This window comes from Scyliorhinus torazame, chromosome 7, assembly GCF_047496885.1.
Source record: "Scyliorhinus torazame isolate Kashiwa2021f chromosome 7, sScyTor2.1, whole genome shotgun sequence".
Lineage (NCBI taxonomy): Eukaryota > Metazoa > Chordata > Chondrichthyes > Carcharhiniformes > Scyliorhinidae > Scyliorhinus > Scyliorhinus torazame.
The window spans coordinates 35,912,106-35,930,503 of NC_092713.1; the positions used below are offsets into that span (position 1 = coordinate 35,912,106).

General features: G+C 46.4%; 1 protein-coding gene across 1 annotated transcript in view; it reads right to left on the minus strand.

Moving 5' to 3' along the window:
• Positions 1–18,398, minus strand: part of alg14 (ALG14 UDP-N-acetylglucosaminyltransferase subunit) — a 117,277-nt gene that overhangs the window by 66,955 nt on the left and 31,924 nt on the right. The window contains exon 3 of the mRNA XM_072510549.1: positions 15,551–15,673. Within this exon, the coding sequence (XP_072366650.1) occupies positions 15,551–15,673 (123 nt within the window). The remainder of the gene's footprint in view (positions 1–15,550; positions 15,674–18,398) is intronic.

The window sequence follows — 18,398 nt, forward strand, 5'->3', positions numbered from 1 at the left end:
CTAGGACAGACGAGAAAAGCTGGGGTTGTTTTCCTGAGTACAGAGAAGGCTAGAGGAGGTTTGATACAAGTGTTTAAACTTATGAAGGGTCCAGATAGATCAAATAAAGAGGAATTATTTCCAATGGTTGAAGGTCCAATAAGCAATAGACACAGATTTAAGTTCACTGGCAAAGAAAGCAGGTGACACAAGGACAAATATTTTTTGTACATTAAGTGGTTCGGATTTGGAATGCATTCATAGAATCTGTACAGGGCAGGAGGCTATTTGGCCCATCAATTCTGCACCGACCCTCTGAAATAGCATCCTACCTAGGCCAACCCGACCGCCCTATCCCTGTGACCCCACCTAACCTTTGGACACCAAGGGGCAATTTAATCACTGAATCCCTACAGTGCAGGAGGAGGCCATTTGGCCCATCGAGTCTGCATCAACCCTCTGAAAGAGTACTCCACCCAAGCCCACTTCCCCACCCTATCACAAAAGTCCCTTAACCTAACCTGCACATCTTTGAACACCAAGGGGCAATTTTAGCATGGCCAATCCATCTAACTTGCACATCTTCTGGACTTTGTCTGACACGGCGTTGGATACAGATTCAATAGTAGCTATCAAAGAGAATCGGATAAAAATTTGAAGGAGAAAATTCAAGGATATGGGAAAAGAGCTGGTGGTGGGGTGGCGTGGGGGGGGGGGGGTACCCTTCCTGTCACTTTATCACTTCAGAGGAATGAGGGGGGGATCTCATAGCGACTTATAAAATTCTAACAGGACTAGACAGGGTAGATGCAGGGAAGATGTTACCAATGATTAGTGTGTCCAGAACCAGGGGTCACAGTCTGAGGATTCAGGGTAAATCATTTCGGACAGATATAAGGAGACATTTCTTCACCCAAAGAGTGGTGAGCCTGTGGAATTCATTACCACAGGAAGTGGTTGATGCTAAAACATTGAATATATTCAAGAGGCGGCTAGATAGCACTTGGGGAGAATGGGATCAAAGGCTATGGGGAGAAAGCAGGATTAGGCTATTGAGTTGGATGATCAGCCATGATCGCGATGAATGGCGGAGCAGGCTCGAAGGGCCAAAAGGCCTCCACCTGCTCCTATCTTCTGTGTATCTATGTATATAATAAGAATCACTTGTCACAAGTAGGCTTCAATGAAGTTACTGTGAAAAGCCTCTAATCGCCACATTCCGGCGCCTGTTCGGGGAGGCTGGTACGGGATTCAAACCCGCGTTGCTGGCTGTGTTCTGCATTACAAGCCAGCAATTTAGCCCACTGTGGTAAACCAGCCCCATATACATACAGTATATGTACGTACACAAGAATTGCAGCAAGCAGGTGGTTACTGTCTGCAGCAATGAGGCTCAATATTTGGCACACCGTGGACCTCGCTATTCAGTTACAGGGATTGTTGGCTGAACCCACCTGGTATCCAAAAAGATGGGCCTGTGCAAATTCCTGTGCCAACAAAATAATATGCAGAGTGGGTGAAAGGATAAATGTGGGGGCGATTTAACATTGAAAACACCATAGTCTGAAACTGAGGGTTCACTTGTAAGCAGCAGTTTACTGAACTTCAGGCCTCAGAATGCTCCGAGACCTAATGGCAGTGAAGAAAGCGGTCCTTTTATATGGTGCTTTTCCCCTTCCTTTAGAAAGATCACAAAGCACATTGCATACAATGAAACAATGAATTACTTTGAAGTGCAGAGACTATTATGAAGGCATGCAAGGCAGCTAGCAAAACTGCACAAATATCAGTGAAATAACTCACATTTAACAGTTTGTTGGGGGTGGTGGTGTGGGTCTTGAATGGTCACTTGCTAAATCCCTGCCCTTCAAACAGTGCCTTGGCATCCTGAGCCACCGAAATAAAATGACCACGAATCATTGCATTTGAAGGAAATTAAAACAAGGGGGAGCCAATAACAAAGAATACATTCAAAGCAAAATTAAATTCTTGAAAACTTCATGGAAACCAAATTTGCATAGCTCTTGCATTGAATAGCCAATGAAGGTTGGAGCCCATCCTTTCCCCAGGCCACGAATACCATCTTGATGACCATACAAGGGGCTGGTTTAGCACACTGGGCTAAACAGGGGGCTTTTAAAGCAGACCAAGGCAGGCCAGCAGCACGGTTCAATTCCCATACCAGCCTCCCGAACAGGCGGCGGAATGTGGCGCCGGGGGCTTTTCACAGTAACTTCATTTGAAGCCTACTTGTGACAATAAGCGATTTTCATTTCATTTCAATTTTCATTTTCTTTCACAGTGATAGAAAACCCTTTGTAGATGCTCTGGTATTCTCCAGGATCCCTACCTGAATGCCACACTTCACCAGATCCAAGGGCACAACAGCAATGTGTGTTAGACCACAACTCACGATACTTCCAAAGCCACACAAAGCATAAATCTTGGTGGAGCCATATTCACAGCTGTAATCCTCTGTAGAATTTCCTTCTTTGTAAAAAGTGTTGTAGAATCTTTAGTAGACAGGGCCTTGGGTTAATTATTCCACCTAAAAGATGGCAACTCCAGCAATACCTCGCTCTCTATCGCTCCCCGAGTAGCATCTCTCTCTCTCCGTCTATCTCTACTATTGACCAGCCACATGTTCTGTCTCATGTTTTTAATTTTTATCTATACATCAGATCTGGATGTCACTGGTAAAACATTTATTTATCCCTAACTCTGCTTGAGTAGGTGGTGATGAGCTGGTGGTGAGGCAACTGAATGGCTTGGCCAGTGCAATGAAGAATTAACCACCTTGCACGGAGTCTGGAGTCACGTGTAGGCCAGATCAAGTAAGAATTGGCAAGTCATGTTGCAGCTGTATAGAACCTTAGTTCGGCCACACTTGGAGTATAGTGTTCAATTCTGGTCGCCACACTACCAGAAGGATGTGGAGGCTTTAGAGAGGGTGCAGAAGAGATTTACCAGAATGTTGCCTGGTATGGAGGGCATTAGCTATGAGGAGCGGTTGAATAAACTCGGTTTGTTCTCACTGGAACGACGGAGGTTGAGGGGCGACCTGATAGAGGTCTACAAGATTATGAGGGGCATAGACGGTGTGGATAGTCAGAGGCTTTTCTCCAGAGTAGAGGGGTCAATTACTAGGGGGCATAGGTTTAAGGTGAGAGGGGCAAGGTTTAGAGTAGATATACGAGGCAAGTTTTTTTTACACAGAGGGTAGTGGGTGCCTGGAACTTGCTACCGGAGGAGGTGGCAGGGACGATAGTGACATTTAAGGGGCATCTTGACAAATACATGAATAGGATGGGAATAGCGGGATACGGACCCAGAAAGTGTAGAAGATTGTAGTTTAGTCGGGCAGCATGGTCGGCACGGGCTTGTTCCTGTGCTGTACATTTCTTTGTTCTTTGACAGATTTATTTTCCCTCATGAACACTTGTTACAACAATCTATACATTTCATGGACACGGTTACTGATGCTAACCTGTTGAAGATTTTATTTGGTTAGTTGAATTTAAACTTACCAGCTGCTGTGGTGGGATTTGAACTTATGTTGCAGATCATTGGTCCAGGCCTCTCTCGGGGCGGCACCGTGGTGCAGTGGTTAGCACTGCTGCCTACGGCGCTGAGGACCCGGGTTCGGCCCCCGGCCCACTGTCCGTGTGGAGTTTGCACATTCTCCGTATCTGTGTGGGTCTCACCCCCCACAACTCAAAGCTGTGCAGGTTAGGTGGATTGACCACTCTAAATTGCCCCTTAATTGAAAAAAAAATTATTGGATGCACTCAATTCATTTTTTAAATATTAGTCCAGGCCTCTGAATCACCATGGTAACCACCGTGTTACTATACCCCTCCAATTTCTTTATTGAATTTAATGTTCCGACCAACAATCATCCCTCAACCTATTTCTTCAAAGCTAATGAACTGGACATTTGCCTCCTTGCTGCCTGTCGGGGTTTCCTCTTTGCAAACACTCTTCCGTTTGCCCACAAAACATCACCAATCGTGTTTCCAATTGTATAAATCAAGGTCATTCATTCTCATTTCAACGTTTTGTCTTTCCTGATTTTCTTCACGTTCCCACTTTTGTCAGCCAGGGCTCAGCTGGCGACACTCTCCCTTTGGAGTCAGAAAGATGTCGGCTCAATTTCCGTTCCAGAGATTCCAGAGCACAAACATCAATGCTGGCACTCCAGTGCAGTACCAGCGGAATGCTGCACTGCCCTTGGATGAAAGGTTAAGCTGAGAACGCCCCACCCCCCACCCCCCGCCTCCTCAGATGGATGTTAAAGATCCTGCACCTGTACTTAAAAGAGAGAGGTCATCGCTAATGTCCTGAACAGTACTGACCTCTCAATCAACATCGCAAAAACAGATTTTGTGATCATTAACATTACTGTTTGTGGGAGCTTGCGAAGGACAGATTTTTTGAATTATAATAGAGACTACGTTTCGAACATACTTCATTTACTATGAAGTACTTTGGAACATTCTGAGCTCTGGAAAGGCCAAATATAAATGCAAGTCTTTCTCATTCTTTGTGTTTTGTGAGGCTCTTTATTTTGTTCTCTTCAACTCGCCAACTCCATATTAAATTGATTTGAAGCAACTTTTAAAAATAGGTACTGGGAACATCTTCTTGGTTCAAAGAGAATCGTACAATCGGTTAGCCGGAGCAGAAGAGATTTAAAAAAAAAAATCAGAGGTATTCAAAACAACGATGAATGCTACAATGGGAAAGTTAGATTGGACGAGCTTTCAATGGAACAAATGGGGTTTTTTGCTCTCTTTTCTTCTCTCATGTTATTGTCTATTTTCTGACCTTTTCTCACCGGTAACCCCCATTGGCCACGATTATTTTCCCTCCGGTCTTTAAACAAGTCATTTTACTTTCTCCGGCAGCAGCAACTCAGCACTGGGACAATCAATTCATCAAAATCAACGTTTCATCATCTCTGGCTGACCTTTGCTCACAAGTCATTGACTTTCAGTGCTTTCATTCTTCACAATAGAATGCTGTGCTTTCTGCCTGGCTGGCTGATAACTGCCCTTCGCATAATTACTATTTTTCTTCATTCACATGGACAACATCCACCTGAAAGAGCTTCTTTGCTTCTGTTGATTCAGCCACCAAAATGCTAAGCGAGGATTTGAAGGGTCACCTGGAGGGTGTTTCTTTTCTTTGTGGTCTCCCCCAGATTTTCCTGCTAAACTCTGCACACACTTAAAAAAAGATATCCTGATTGGCAGTACCCTAATAAGCACTCTCCTCCACTCTCTCTCTCTCTCTCTCTCTCTCTCCCCCCCCCCCCCCCCCCCCCCCCCCCGGCCATTTTCGCGAAAATACAAAGATTAATTTCTCAGTGTTCAACACACCGTCCTTACTCATGCATAGAAATCAGGAATGTACAGATTCAGGTTAAGACCCATTGCATCACGCAAACGCACCCACACAAATGTATTGTGCCCACTCAAAATGGAATGTGGACGCGAGAGTATTTGTGAAATTCATACCTACTTGGATTGGTCAGAAACCTGCGTCCCGATCAGAGCAGATGTCATTGCTGAGCAAACAAGACCCCAGAGTGAGGTCTGTATTGCTGATCACAAAACTTTTTAAATTGTGAAAACGAGGAGGAAGAGCTACTGACCCCAAAAGCATAGAACTCCAGTAACACCGTTAGAATTTCAAAAAATGGCGGGCGGCACGTGGTGCAGTGGTTAGCACTGGGACTACGGCGCTGAGGACCCGAGTTCGAATCCCTGCCCAGGGTCACTGTCCGTGTGGAGTTTGCACATTCTCCCCCATGTTGGCGTGGGTTTCACAAATCATTTCATTTTTTGAAATTCTTTTTTTTTAATTATTTTAATTTAGAGTACCCAATTATTATTTATCCAATTAAGGGGCAATTTAGCATGGCCAATCCACCTACTCTACACATCTTTGGGTTGTGGGGGTAAGACCCACGCAGACACGGGGAGAATGTGCAAACTCCACACGGTCAGTGACCAGGGGCCGGGATCGAACCCGGGTCCTCGGCGCCGTGAGCCAGCTGTGCTAACCCACTGTGCCACCGTGTTGATATATAAATCTCTGGACTGCGCAGCCCAACATTAAAGAGCTATACAAAGGCCATTTGCATTTGCTAACCCAGATTTCCAGCAGGAGGTACAGGCACTGTTAACACAAAGGCCCCACAAACATTCTGTTCAACTCTTAGTGGCCGAGACGCTCAACAATCTTTGAAACCCGGCCAAATTCCAGCCGATGGAGACACATCAGTTGCTGAAGACCTGGAGGAGAGTTCAGGGGTTGTGAGGGGGGGGGAGGGGTGTCATGTGACACAAGTCTTTGGCTTGTTAAACAAGAAATATTGCCATGCTGGGTGTGCTCCTCAACATCTGACTATAAAGAAGCTCTGCTCAAGTTGAACACCTGGCACCAGCTACTTTGCTTCTGTTGGACGTTCTGTGCCATCACCCTCAAGGCCGGGTTCACCGCTGCGTGGCTATCGCATCTTGAAAAAAGTGAGTTCCACAACATCGGGTTTTAGCCTGTCACGCTCTGTGGAATACCTCGCTGGACAGCATTGTGGCACAGTGGTTAGCACTACTGCCTCAGCGCCAGGGACCCGGGTTTGATTCCGACCTTGTGTGACTGTGCGGAGTTTACACATTCTCCCCGTGGCTGTGTGGATTTCCTCCGGGTGCTCCAGTTTCCTCCCACAGTCCAAAGATGCGCAGGTCAGGTGGATTGGCCATGATAAATTGCTCCTAAATGTCCAAAGGTTGGGTGGGGTTACGTGAACAGGGCGGGAGGTTGGGCCTAGGTAGGATGCTCTTTCGAAGGGTCGTTGCAAATTCGATGGGCCAAATGGCCTTCTTCTGGATTGTAGGGGCTGGTTCAGCATAGTGGGCTAAACAACTGGCTTGTAAAGCAGAACAAGGCCAGCAGCACAAGTTCAATTCCCGTACCAGCCTTCCCGAACAATGTGGCGACTAGGAGCTTTTCACAGTAACTTCATTTGAAGCCTACTTGTGACAATAAGCGATTTTCATTTCATTCATTCATGATGGACTTTAATTCTGGCACTCGCATGAACCGATATTCAATTTCTATGTGTTCTCTACTGTAAAACCTTCTTTTCTCGATCCCTCTGTTTTTACAGAATGTGGAAGTGGCGTCGTGAACCACCAGCCCATGTTCCGAGTGTGCGCATATAAACTAACCCTTTGAGTTCATCCGATCTAAAGTTTGCTGCGGGGCTATTAATAGAAACTTGGATTGCTCGCACAAAAATGGAGGGGTTGAGGAAGTACACAACCACCAATCAAGAGGTAGGCAAATCAAAACACCTTTCTGTTTACAGACAGGTGACGAAAGGGGAAATGAGTGCTGTTTAAATTAACTCCCTTCCATGTCACAAGTTTATTTACCATTATGTGCATTTTTACTTTTTTGTTAATAATCTCATAACTTTATCAATTGCCTTCTGGACATCCATATATTCAGCATCAATTGACGCTCCCCCATATTAGTGACCTCCTCACATAAAAAACAAAGAACATTACAGCGCAGTACAGGCCCTTCGGCCCTCGATGTTGCGCCGACCTGTGAAACCACTCTAAAGCCCATCTACACTATTGCCTTATCATCCAGAACAATACAGCATAGGAACAGGCCCTTCGGTCCTCCAAGCCTGTACCACTCGAACTACGTTACAAGCTTGGTCTTACCTTTCACGAATCTACGTGCATCTTACAATATGCTCCACCAGGTTACCACACGGAGAACAACGGTGAAAGTTACCCCAACGTTTCCAGAGCAAGCCACGCAAGTTAAAATTCCTGTTTCTGTCGGACAGAACTTCAGCTTGCAGCTAGTGCATACAGTACGCACCAACATTCAGTAAACAAGAGTGGAGTTACTGTGCAATCACTAGGCTGAGTAAAAACACATTTTCCTTTGCAGATTTAAACCGTGCAGGGAAGCAGCAGGAGGTTTGCATTAGGCGCCAACACTCGTAGCAGCAAGTTTGTTTCTCAAGTGGTAATCCGGCACAGATGCATCACTTAATATCAAGGAAAACAAATAGTAGATTTCTGACGGTAAAAGGGTAGAAGCACTGACATCGTCAAATTAAGTTTCTGATGGGGCAGATCAGGAGAGGGTAACAATTCAAAAATCAGAACAATACTTCCATTATGTTGCAAGGACACAATTTTCAACATGGGTGGGCCAGGGGGATTACAGTTCTGTGCTCCTGCCCAGCTGCAGTCTTAACCCCATTTCCCTAGGCAGCGAAGACTACAAAGCCAAAAATAGGTAGGCCTCTGTCACGGACCATGACGAAATGGAACAGCAAGCAGCGGGCTAGTCTGGGTTAAGGTTATTTTAAACGGAACCGTTATCGAATATTGTATTTTGTTTCAAATCTCCTCAGGAGAAATGGTCACAGATCAAATGGAGAATAATGGTTAACTTAGGAATGATTCCAAAGCAGTGGTCCCATCAAGTGGTTCAGGCAGCACAGACCGCAATAGAGTGTGTCAGCATCATTTAAACCAGGAGACCAGACAATAATGACTCCTGAGACTTTTCATTAATGATTTATACTGCAGAGTTCTCAGAGGCTTTTTCTGGGTTTTCTTTTGCCAGCAGCAGGTATCCTGGCTGAAAATCCACACGGAAGAGACAATAGCATCAGTATAAGACCATAAGACGTAGGAGTGGAAGTAAGGCCATTCGGCCCATCGAGTCCACTCCAACATTCAATCATGGCTGATTTCAACTCCATTTACCCGCTCTCTCTTCATAGCCCTTAATTCCTCGAGAAATCAAGAATTTATCAACTTCTGTCTTAAAGACACTCAACGTCCTGGCCTCCACCGCCCTCTGTGGCAATGAATTCCACAGACCCACCACTCTCTGGCTGAAGAAATTTCTCCTCATCTCTGTTCTAAAGTGACTCCCTTTTATTCTAAGGCTGTGCCCCCGGGTCCTAGTCTCCCCTGTTAATGGAAACAACTTCCCTACATCCACCCTATCTAAGCCATTCATTATCTTGTAAGTTTCTATTAGATCTCCCCTCAACCTCCTAAACTCCAATGAATATAATCCCAGGATCCTCAGACGTTCATCGTATGTTAGGCCTACCATTCCTGGGATCATCCGTGTGAATCTCCGCTGGACCCGCTCCAGTGCCAGTATGTCCTTCCTGAGGTGTGGGGCCCAAAACTGCTCACAGTATTCTAAATGTGGCCTAACTAATGCTTTCTAAAGCTTCAGAAGTACATTCCTGCTTTTATATTCCAAGCCTCTTGAGATGAATGACAACATTGCATTTGCTTTCTTAATTACGGACTCAACCTGCAAGTTTACCTTTAGAGAATCCTGGACTAGGACTCCCAAGTCCCTTTGCACTTCAGCATTATGAATTTTGTCACCGTTTAGAAAATAGTCCACGCCTCTATTCTTTTTTCCAAAGTGCAAGACCTCGCAATTGCCCACGTTGAATTTCATCAGCCATTTCTTGGGACCACTCTCCTAAACTGTCTAAATTTTTCTGCAGCCTCCCCACCTCCTCCATACTACCTGCCCCTCCACCTATCTTTGTATCATCGGCAAACTTAGCCAGAATGCCCTCAGTCCCGTCATCTAGATCGTTAATATATAAAGAGAACAGCTGTGGCCCCAACACTGAACCCTGCGGGACACCACTCGTCACCGGTTGCCATTCCGAAAAATAACCTTTTATCCCAACTCTCTGCCTTCTGCCTGACAGCCAGTTGTCAATCCATGTTAGTACCTTGCCTCGAATACCATGGGCCCTTATTTTACTCAGCGGTCTCCCGTGAGGCACCTTATCAAAGGCCTTTTGGAAGTCAAGATAGATAACATCCATTGGCTCTCCTTGGTCTAACCTATTTGTTATCTCTTCAAAGAACTGTAACAGGTTTGTCAGGCAAGACCTCCCCTTACTAAACCCATGCTGACTTGTCCTAATCCGACCCTGCACTTCCAAGAATTTAGAAATCTCATCCTTAACAATGGATTCTAGAATCTTGCCAACAACCGAGGTTAGGCTAATTGGCCTATAATTTTCCATCTTTTTCCTTGTTCCCTTCTTGAACAGGGGGGTTACAACAGCGATTTTCCCTGTAACTCCTACACAGTATATTGCAATTCACAATTTGACTAAATGTTGCAGCAGTCTTTGTTGCTATCATTTGGTCAATAAATTGAATCGGGGTGCAGGCGGATAGAAATACTCGGAGGTCATATTCTCATTGGGGGATGCTGGCCTGAGTTACCAGATACAAATGAAGATAGCACATTGCGCTGGTGCAAAACTCACACCCAAACAGACGGACAACATTTTCTATTTTTTGGAAGCCAACTGCAGCATTTTGATATGAACACAAAAAGCTTTCATCTATTTGAATAAAAGACAATCGGAATATGGAATGCATGAGTAAGAGCGGCTTTCGAGAGGCCAGTAATTGAACAGAAACAATGTGTAGGAGTTACAGGGAAAAGGCAGGGGAATGGCACGAAGCCACAATGCACCGGTTGGGCCGAATGGCCTCCTCCTGTACCAGAGCAATTCTGTGATCCTGCATTTGCTGCAAAGGGAGACAGTTCGCTGAGAAGGTGCACGATTCCTTTTCTCGGCGCCCTCGGTAAGCTCACTTTTCCATTTCTGCTCGCCTCTTCCAATGTCCGTCCAAACAGCCAGCCTCCGGAGTTCGCAGCCATTGGCAACTGTTTTCTAGTTGTTAGCGTCCGCCATCATCGTAACTGGCTTGGCATAGACATATGGACATCCACGGGGCAGTGACCCGGAGGCTGGTTCACCGTACCGAAGATCTTTGGATATACAGCCATCGCTCATCCAATGGATGCTGTTAAGCCAGCCCAGACACTGTTGTCTTAGCAAATTGTTGTATGCTGATGGAATTAGCATGCTCCTGGGCCTCTGCCAAGAGATGCTGAGTATACGTCGGAGGCAGCGAAGGTGGAAACTGTTCAGCCTTTTCTCCTGCCTTGCACATGTTGTCCAGGTCTCAGCACTATGGAGCAGTCCACTGACGATGCAGGTTTGCTAGACCCTCAGTTTGACCTGCTCAGTCAGGTTGTTGTTCCACATTTTCTTGCTCAGCTTGGAGATCACAGCTGCAGTGTTTGTGATGCACGTGTTGATTTCAGCATTAAGTGACACATCGCTGGTGTCCGCGGAGCCTGGATCGGTGAAGCTATTGAAAACCTCCAGCGTCACATTGCCCAATGCTGACAGATGGCAACATCCAGGACCATGACATTTGTCCTCCTGATGGTCAAAGCAATCCCTGTATAGGAGAGAGAGTCTGTCCACTTGTGGCTGAAGGTATTCTTCGATATGGAACACAAGTGCAGTATTGTCAGTCTAGAGCAACCCTGATGAGAACTTGGGTGCATCTTTGGAGCTCAGGCGAGCAAAGCTGAACAGCTTTCCATCAGTTCTGGATGTAAACACACGCTGAAGGTGCCTCAAAGGCAAATGACAGCAGAGAAGAATGCGCCAAAGAGCATCAGTGCCAGAACACAACCATTTGACGCCAGTGCAGATCTCAAAGCGTTCTAATGTTGCCCTGTCAGAGCTAACCTTCCCTATCATTCTGTCATAGAAAGAGTAGATCACATCGAGCAGTTTCAGCATGCAGTCAATTTTCTCCAACAGCTTAAATAGACTGCCTCTGCTCACATAGTCGAATGCCTTGGTGACATTGATAAAGGCAACAGGTTGTAGTCTCCTCTGTTCATTGTATTTCTCTTGCCACTGCCAGGCTGAGGAACGGAGGGGATCATATCAAATGTAGATGTTTCTGTTCTGAAACCACACTGGGATTCAATGTCGATGTGATCAGCCAGGATATGCAGCCTGACAAGGGCACGATGGGAAAATGTTTTTCTCATGATGTTCAGCAGAGAGATCATAGAATCATTACAGTGCATGAGGCCATTCAGCCCATCAAGTCTGCACCGACTAGGTAGGGTGCTCTTTGGCTCCCACCCCTACCCTATCCCCATAATCCAATAATCCCACCTAACCTTTTGGACACAAAGGGGCAATTTATCACAGCCAATCCACCTAACCTGCACATCTTTGGACTGTGGGAGGAAACCGGAGCACCCGGAGGAAACCCACAAAGGCACGGGGAGAACTAAGTTTTTTTACACAGAGGATAGCGGGTGCCTGGAACTCGCTGCTGGAGGAGGTGGTGGAAGCAGGGACGATAGTGACATTTAAGGGGCATCTTGACAAATACATGAATAGGATGGGAATAGAGGGATACGGACCCCGGAAATGTAGAAGATTTTAATTTAGACGGGCAGCATGGACGGCACGGGCTTGGAGGGCCGAAGGGCCTGTTCCTGTGCTGTACTTTTCTTTGTTCTTTGTTCTTTATTCTAACATACAAGCTCTACACAGACAGTGACCCAAGGCTGGAATTAAACCCGGGTCCCCGACGCTGGGAGGCAGCAGTGCTAACCACTGTGCCACCATGCCTCGATAGGTTTTGCAATCGCTTCTGTCTGCCCTCAGTTCTTGAACCAAGTCACAATCTTTGCATAACGTATGTGCTGGGCATTGTCCCTTCCCTCCCACGGAGACAAAGAAGTTTGTGCAGATGCTGCACGAATGCCGATTTTCCTGAGCTTGATGAGTTCAGGCAGTGTATCATCAGCACCTGGAGCTTTGCCCAGGGCTTGTGAGTCAAAAACCATGTTAAGCTCCTCCAGTGTGGATTCAATATCCAACTCTTGTATGACAAGCAGGCTTTCTATGGTGTCTAGAGCTTCCTTGGTGACAATATTCTGCTCAAGTATAACTCTTGGTTGTGTGCCGCCCATCTCTGTTTTTGCAGTGATCTCCCCAGCCTTTGTTTTCAATCCTTTGCTCTGATGATGGATATGTTGTCCTTTTGATCCCTTCATACATACTCTTACCACTCCCTATGTCGAAGGACATCTGGATGTCCTGGCAAAGTTGCAACCAATAGTCATTGGCACACTGCCTAGCAGTCTGGCGGACTTTAATTTGAGTGGCTCTGAGTGCATTCAAAGTCTTCTCGCTCTGATCTCTATTGCAATTAATGACATCAGACCACTTGGCTTCAAAGACAGGTGTCCCATCACTGTGATGTCAGCCTCAAACCAGTCAGCATTTGTCCATTCTTTCTTCCCATATGGTGAGAGTACAGTATTGTAGCTGGGGTCTCGAAGTACGTTCCATTTCGCTTCTGTGCTCCGTGTTCAACAGTTGATGCGCGGCTGCTGAGAGTGAGCATGCTTTCAGCTTTTTCATGCCAACTTGCTTCACATTTTTTGGGGGGGGGCGACAGGGTGGCACAGTGGTTAACACTGCTGTCAGAGCTCCAGGGTCCGGGTTCAATTCTGGCCTTGGGTCACTTTCTGTGTGGAGTTTGCACTTTCTCCCCGAGTCTGTGTGGATTTCCTCCGGGTGCTCCGGTTTCCTCCCATAGTCCAAAGATGCGCAGTTTAGGTGGTCCAAAGATGGCAGTTTAGGTGGATTGGCCATGCTAAATTGCCCCTTAGTGTCCAAAAGGTTAGGTGGGGTTATGGGGATGGGGTGGGGACGTGGGCCTAGGTAGGGAGCTCTTCACAAGGGCCGGTGCAGACTCAATGGGCTGAATGGCCTCTTGCACTGCAGGGATGCCATGATTTGTAGCCTACACTGCTGGCTAGCAACAGTGCGAAAAAGAGAGATAAATAGTGTACGTTTCGTCCCGTCAATATACAGCCCTTCCATCAACAGGTCCTCAGCTATGCCTCCTTGTAGCTACACACAGAAATTGGGTCCTTTGTGACCCAGACTAAAGCTTCAGAGCAACTCAAGGGGGGTTTGGCAACAAGGTGCTGTGGAGACATCAAAGGGGTGACATGGTGGCACAATGGTTAGCACTGCCTCCTAACAGCACCAGGGACCCGGGTTCAAATCCGGCCTCGGGTGACTGTTTGGAGTTTGCACTTTCTCCCCGTGTCTGCGTGGGTTTCCTCCGGGTGCTCCGGTTTCCTCCCACAGTCCAAAGATGTGCAGGTTAGGCGGATTGACCATGCTAAAAAATTGCCCCTTAGTTGCGGGGTTGCGGAGATGGGGCGGGGAGGGGCCTCGGAGGTACGACCTTTCAATAATACAGGAAATGGGAAGGAGCAGGAATATTGGATTCAACTGGAAAGCTGCAAGAGGATAGCAGGTAAGAATTGAAACAGACATGGTTAACTTCAGGCCTCCTTTCACGATGGTACTTCTGCACAACTACCTCAATGCGGCGCACAACGGCGAAAATCACAAAGTCCACACGTTGGTCCCGTGAAGAGGGCGGCCGTGGGCCAAAAAGACCAACATAGTTTCGTGACAAATTGTTTTGTGACAAGACATCATGTATTGTAGCACCTTTTGAGATGTGCAGAGGATGCAAATGTTTCTAGGCCACTTCAAACGGGTGGAATTATGGGTCTTCAAGTGGGTAAGAACATTAGTTTCCCTTTTGTTTACTTCTACGATCATCGCATTTCAGCATTCAGTGCGGTTAGTGTATTTAATACAGGATGAATTCCATAACAACGGGACATCTTGCTGATTATGCAGACACAAAGCAAGGCAAAAGACAACGGCAGTGCTTCCAATGTGCCCCCCCCCCTCATATTAACTAACCATCATCCTCTCAAGGGCAACCAGGGATGAATAAATATCAGCCTGGCCAGCGATGCCCATATCCCGTGAATGAATAAATCATACAATTATGAAAATCTATGTTTTTAAAGTACATTACAAAACGTTTAGAGGCCCAGGCCTGTTGTTCTGGGGATACAGGATGAACACCTACCATGGCAGCTGAGGTCTGGCCCGCATGTCTGACACTGACGCACACACAGACACACACAATCTCCTCCCCCCCACCCCCCACCCCCCCAGCCCAACAGGAGCCCCTCACTCCCTACCTAATGCCTCCCCACTCATTCACACAGCTGGCCCTTCCCCCAATCGCCCTCCCTGACACTCACTCACTCAGCAGACCCTCTGCCACTCACCCCTCCCTGGGCCTCTGGGACCCAGCAGTTCCACCAAGTTGTTTCCAGCAGCGCCCTCCTGCTGGGATGGCCGATGCCTCCTGGTCTCGTTGTTGGCAGCGAGAGAGCCCCCCCCCCACCATTGGCCATGTTGGGGGCAGCAGCGCAGGTGAGGCAGAGGTTTTTTTTTTTTTAAAAGGGAGGAATTCCACGTTACAAAGGTCAGAATTCCACCTATGGCAATAATTGGCCCATCCCTGCCTGAGAATAAGGCCGACCAAGCCTCAGGTACTGATTGTGGTTTAAGCTGAATACCAGAATCACTCACTGCACTCATTTTATCAACGGCTGAACTCTTCAGATGGTCCGACTAAAACACTTGATGTCACGTTTCCCATAAAGTGAGGGAAATAAAAAGTGAAAGTGGCAACAAAAATAAATGTTTCTATATCAATTGTGTGTAGGATTAAATGGGTTTGGTTATACGTACCACACCGGGCTTCAGCTGAAATACCAGCGGGACGGAATACAGCAGCGAATAGATTGTTGATACCACTGAAGACGTCCAGGACTGACCAACTTCACGGCTGCGAGGAATCCAGTGAACAGTATACTGTCAAATAAGTGGTAGACGAAAGTCATGCTGAGGAAGATTTTTAGCATTGGAAGTAGAAAGTAGCGTTAAACGACAACACTCGCTCTACCAAAGCTAAATGTATTCATTTACCTTCAATCACTCACTGTGTGGCAAGGTACATGCTGAACCCAAACTGGATCAGAATGCAGCATCTTCTGGCACATATGAATCCAAACAGTCCTAAACAGCTCATCATAAATATTCAACCATAAACAATGTCATCAAGGCGATTCCTTTCCCAGAGCCTCCCCAACTTTTCCAGAATTTTTAACTCCAGTTTTGTGCAAGTAAAATTCTTAAATGTTCATTTAATCCGTCTCACAATCTTGGACCATCCCAGAGCACTTGCCAGCCAATGAAACACTTTTAGAAGTGTAGTCACTGATTTAAGGTCGGCATGGCCGCTATGGGCAGCATGGTAGCACAGTGGTTAGCACTGTTGCTTCACAGCACCAGGGTCCCAGGTTCGATTCCTGGCTTGGGTCACTGTCTGTGCGGAGTCTGCACGTTCTCCCCGTGTCTGCGTGGGTTTTCTCCGGGTGCTCTGGTTTCCTCCCAAGTCCCGAAAGACGTGCTTGTTAGGTGAATTGGACATTCTGAATTCTCCCTCCGTGTACCTGAACAGGCGCCGGAATGTGGCGGCTAGGGGATTTTCACAGTAATTTCATTGCAGTGTTAAAGTAAGCCTACTTGTGCCAATAATAAAGAATATTATGAAGGTCGGAAACTCAGCAGTCAATTTGTGCTCCGCAAAGCCAATGGTGTATTAGCATTGCTGATGGATAAATATTGGCCAGAACACCGGTGAGAACGTTTCTCCAAAATAGTGTCTTGGGATCTTCCATATCCATCCGGCAGGGCAGCTCCCCCCACTCCCCGCCCCACTCCAACCCCCTCCCATCCTGCACCACCCCCCGCCCACCCAGTTCCTGACCATCGAGTCCGGAGAAACAGCCTTTATTTAGCCTGTTGAGCCTGCTCAGAATTTGGGAGAAATAGGAGTTGGTTTAATTACAAATTCATTCATGTAATCCATTTCTGGCAAGATTGGAATCAAATAGGGTAGCACGGTGGCACAGTGGTTAGCACTGCTGCCTCACTACGGTGAGGACCTGGGTTCAGTCCCGGCCCTGGTTCACTGTCCGTGTGGAGTTTGCACATTCTCCCAGTGTCTGCTTGGGTCCCACCCCCACAACTCAAAGATGTGCAGGTTATGCAGATTGGCCACGCAAAGTTGCTCCTTGGAATTTTTTTAAAAAAGAGATCAGAATCAAATTAATGGAAAGAATGTTTAGTGGAATAATAATTTCATAGCTGGTTTACAACAGAAAGCCAAGCACAACTATAGAGTTGGGAACATCCAGGGCATGCACAGGATTTCTACAGGGGACAGTGGAGGATATAACTCGTGCCTGAAAAGAAATGGAGGTAAAACATCCATCTTACCATTGCAGCCTTGCTGCTCACATCTTTGGTCTATTGTCTATTGATAGTACCGATATAAATGTTGCAATGCTGAACCTCCATTTATTTTAAATGCAGAAAATGTTAACCATATTCAGGTTTTGATTTGACCCCAGTCCCCTCACTTAACTGGAAACTCGTAAGCTGATCACTTACACAGCACGTTTGGCAGTAGTTAGCACTGCTGCCTCACAGCGCCAGGGTTCAATTCCTGCCTCGGGTGACTGTCCGAGTGGAGTTTGCACATTCTCCCTGTGTCTGCGTGGGTTTCCTCCGGGTGCTCCGGTTTCCTCCCACAAGTCCAAAAATATGCAGGTTAGGTGGATTGGCCGTGACAAATTGCCCCTCAGTGGCCAAAAGGTTAGGTAGGGTTAAGGGGCTAGAGTGGGGGAAATTGGCCTAGGTAGGGTGTACTTTTTCCAAGGGTCAGTGCAGACACAATGGGCCGAATGGTCTCCTTCTGCACTGTAGGGAATCTGTGATTCTACAGCACTCGCTTGTTAAAGAAAATACAGAACTGAGGGCATGTAGGGGCTGGGTCAAAAGAAGAGAAGCCTAATGCTTATTCCTAACCCATTAACTTATGCATAACCCGTAACAACTTTTAGTGCGTACGACTTTCACATTATATTAATTAAATTATGCAGCACAGTTGACTCTGGAACATTTATTAAAATGTAATTCCGTTTACTACAGCCATTTTAATGGTTCTGTATATTTTCTGCTTTTTTGTGAATTTAAATGGTTTTGCAATCTGGGCTCTCCCAAAACGTTTTACATGTAACAGGCGCGAAGGTCGGCTCCTGTTGGCAAGAACGCATTTCCTATGAATCTTAGCCGCAGACACAAAGCTCCCAGGGTGTAGAAGTGACAGAAGCATGGTACTGAGGGGAGGGTACCCTGTTTCTCCAATACAAAATTAGTGTTTGTACCGTTTGACCTTGTATATACTTTTTACTGTTTTAATAAAAAGATCTGGAAGACGGTATAATTTATCCCTGTAATTCCTGGCTCTCTGGAACCAGCTGAAAATAACAAGCTAACAGACCGCATCATTCAGGCTGAAAACCATTCCTTTACATTGGTGAGCAGGCTAAGTACAGAGGAGCAAAATGGATCAATCAGTGGCATGGGTACAGCAGTAAAGATTTCATTCACCATCACTACTTCAAAAAACATTTTAAAAATAGGCATTAGTCCCACAACACCAGTTGTTCTGGAAGTAACTTCTGTAATT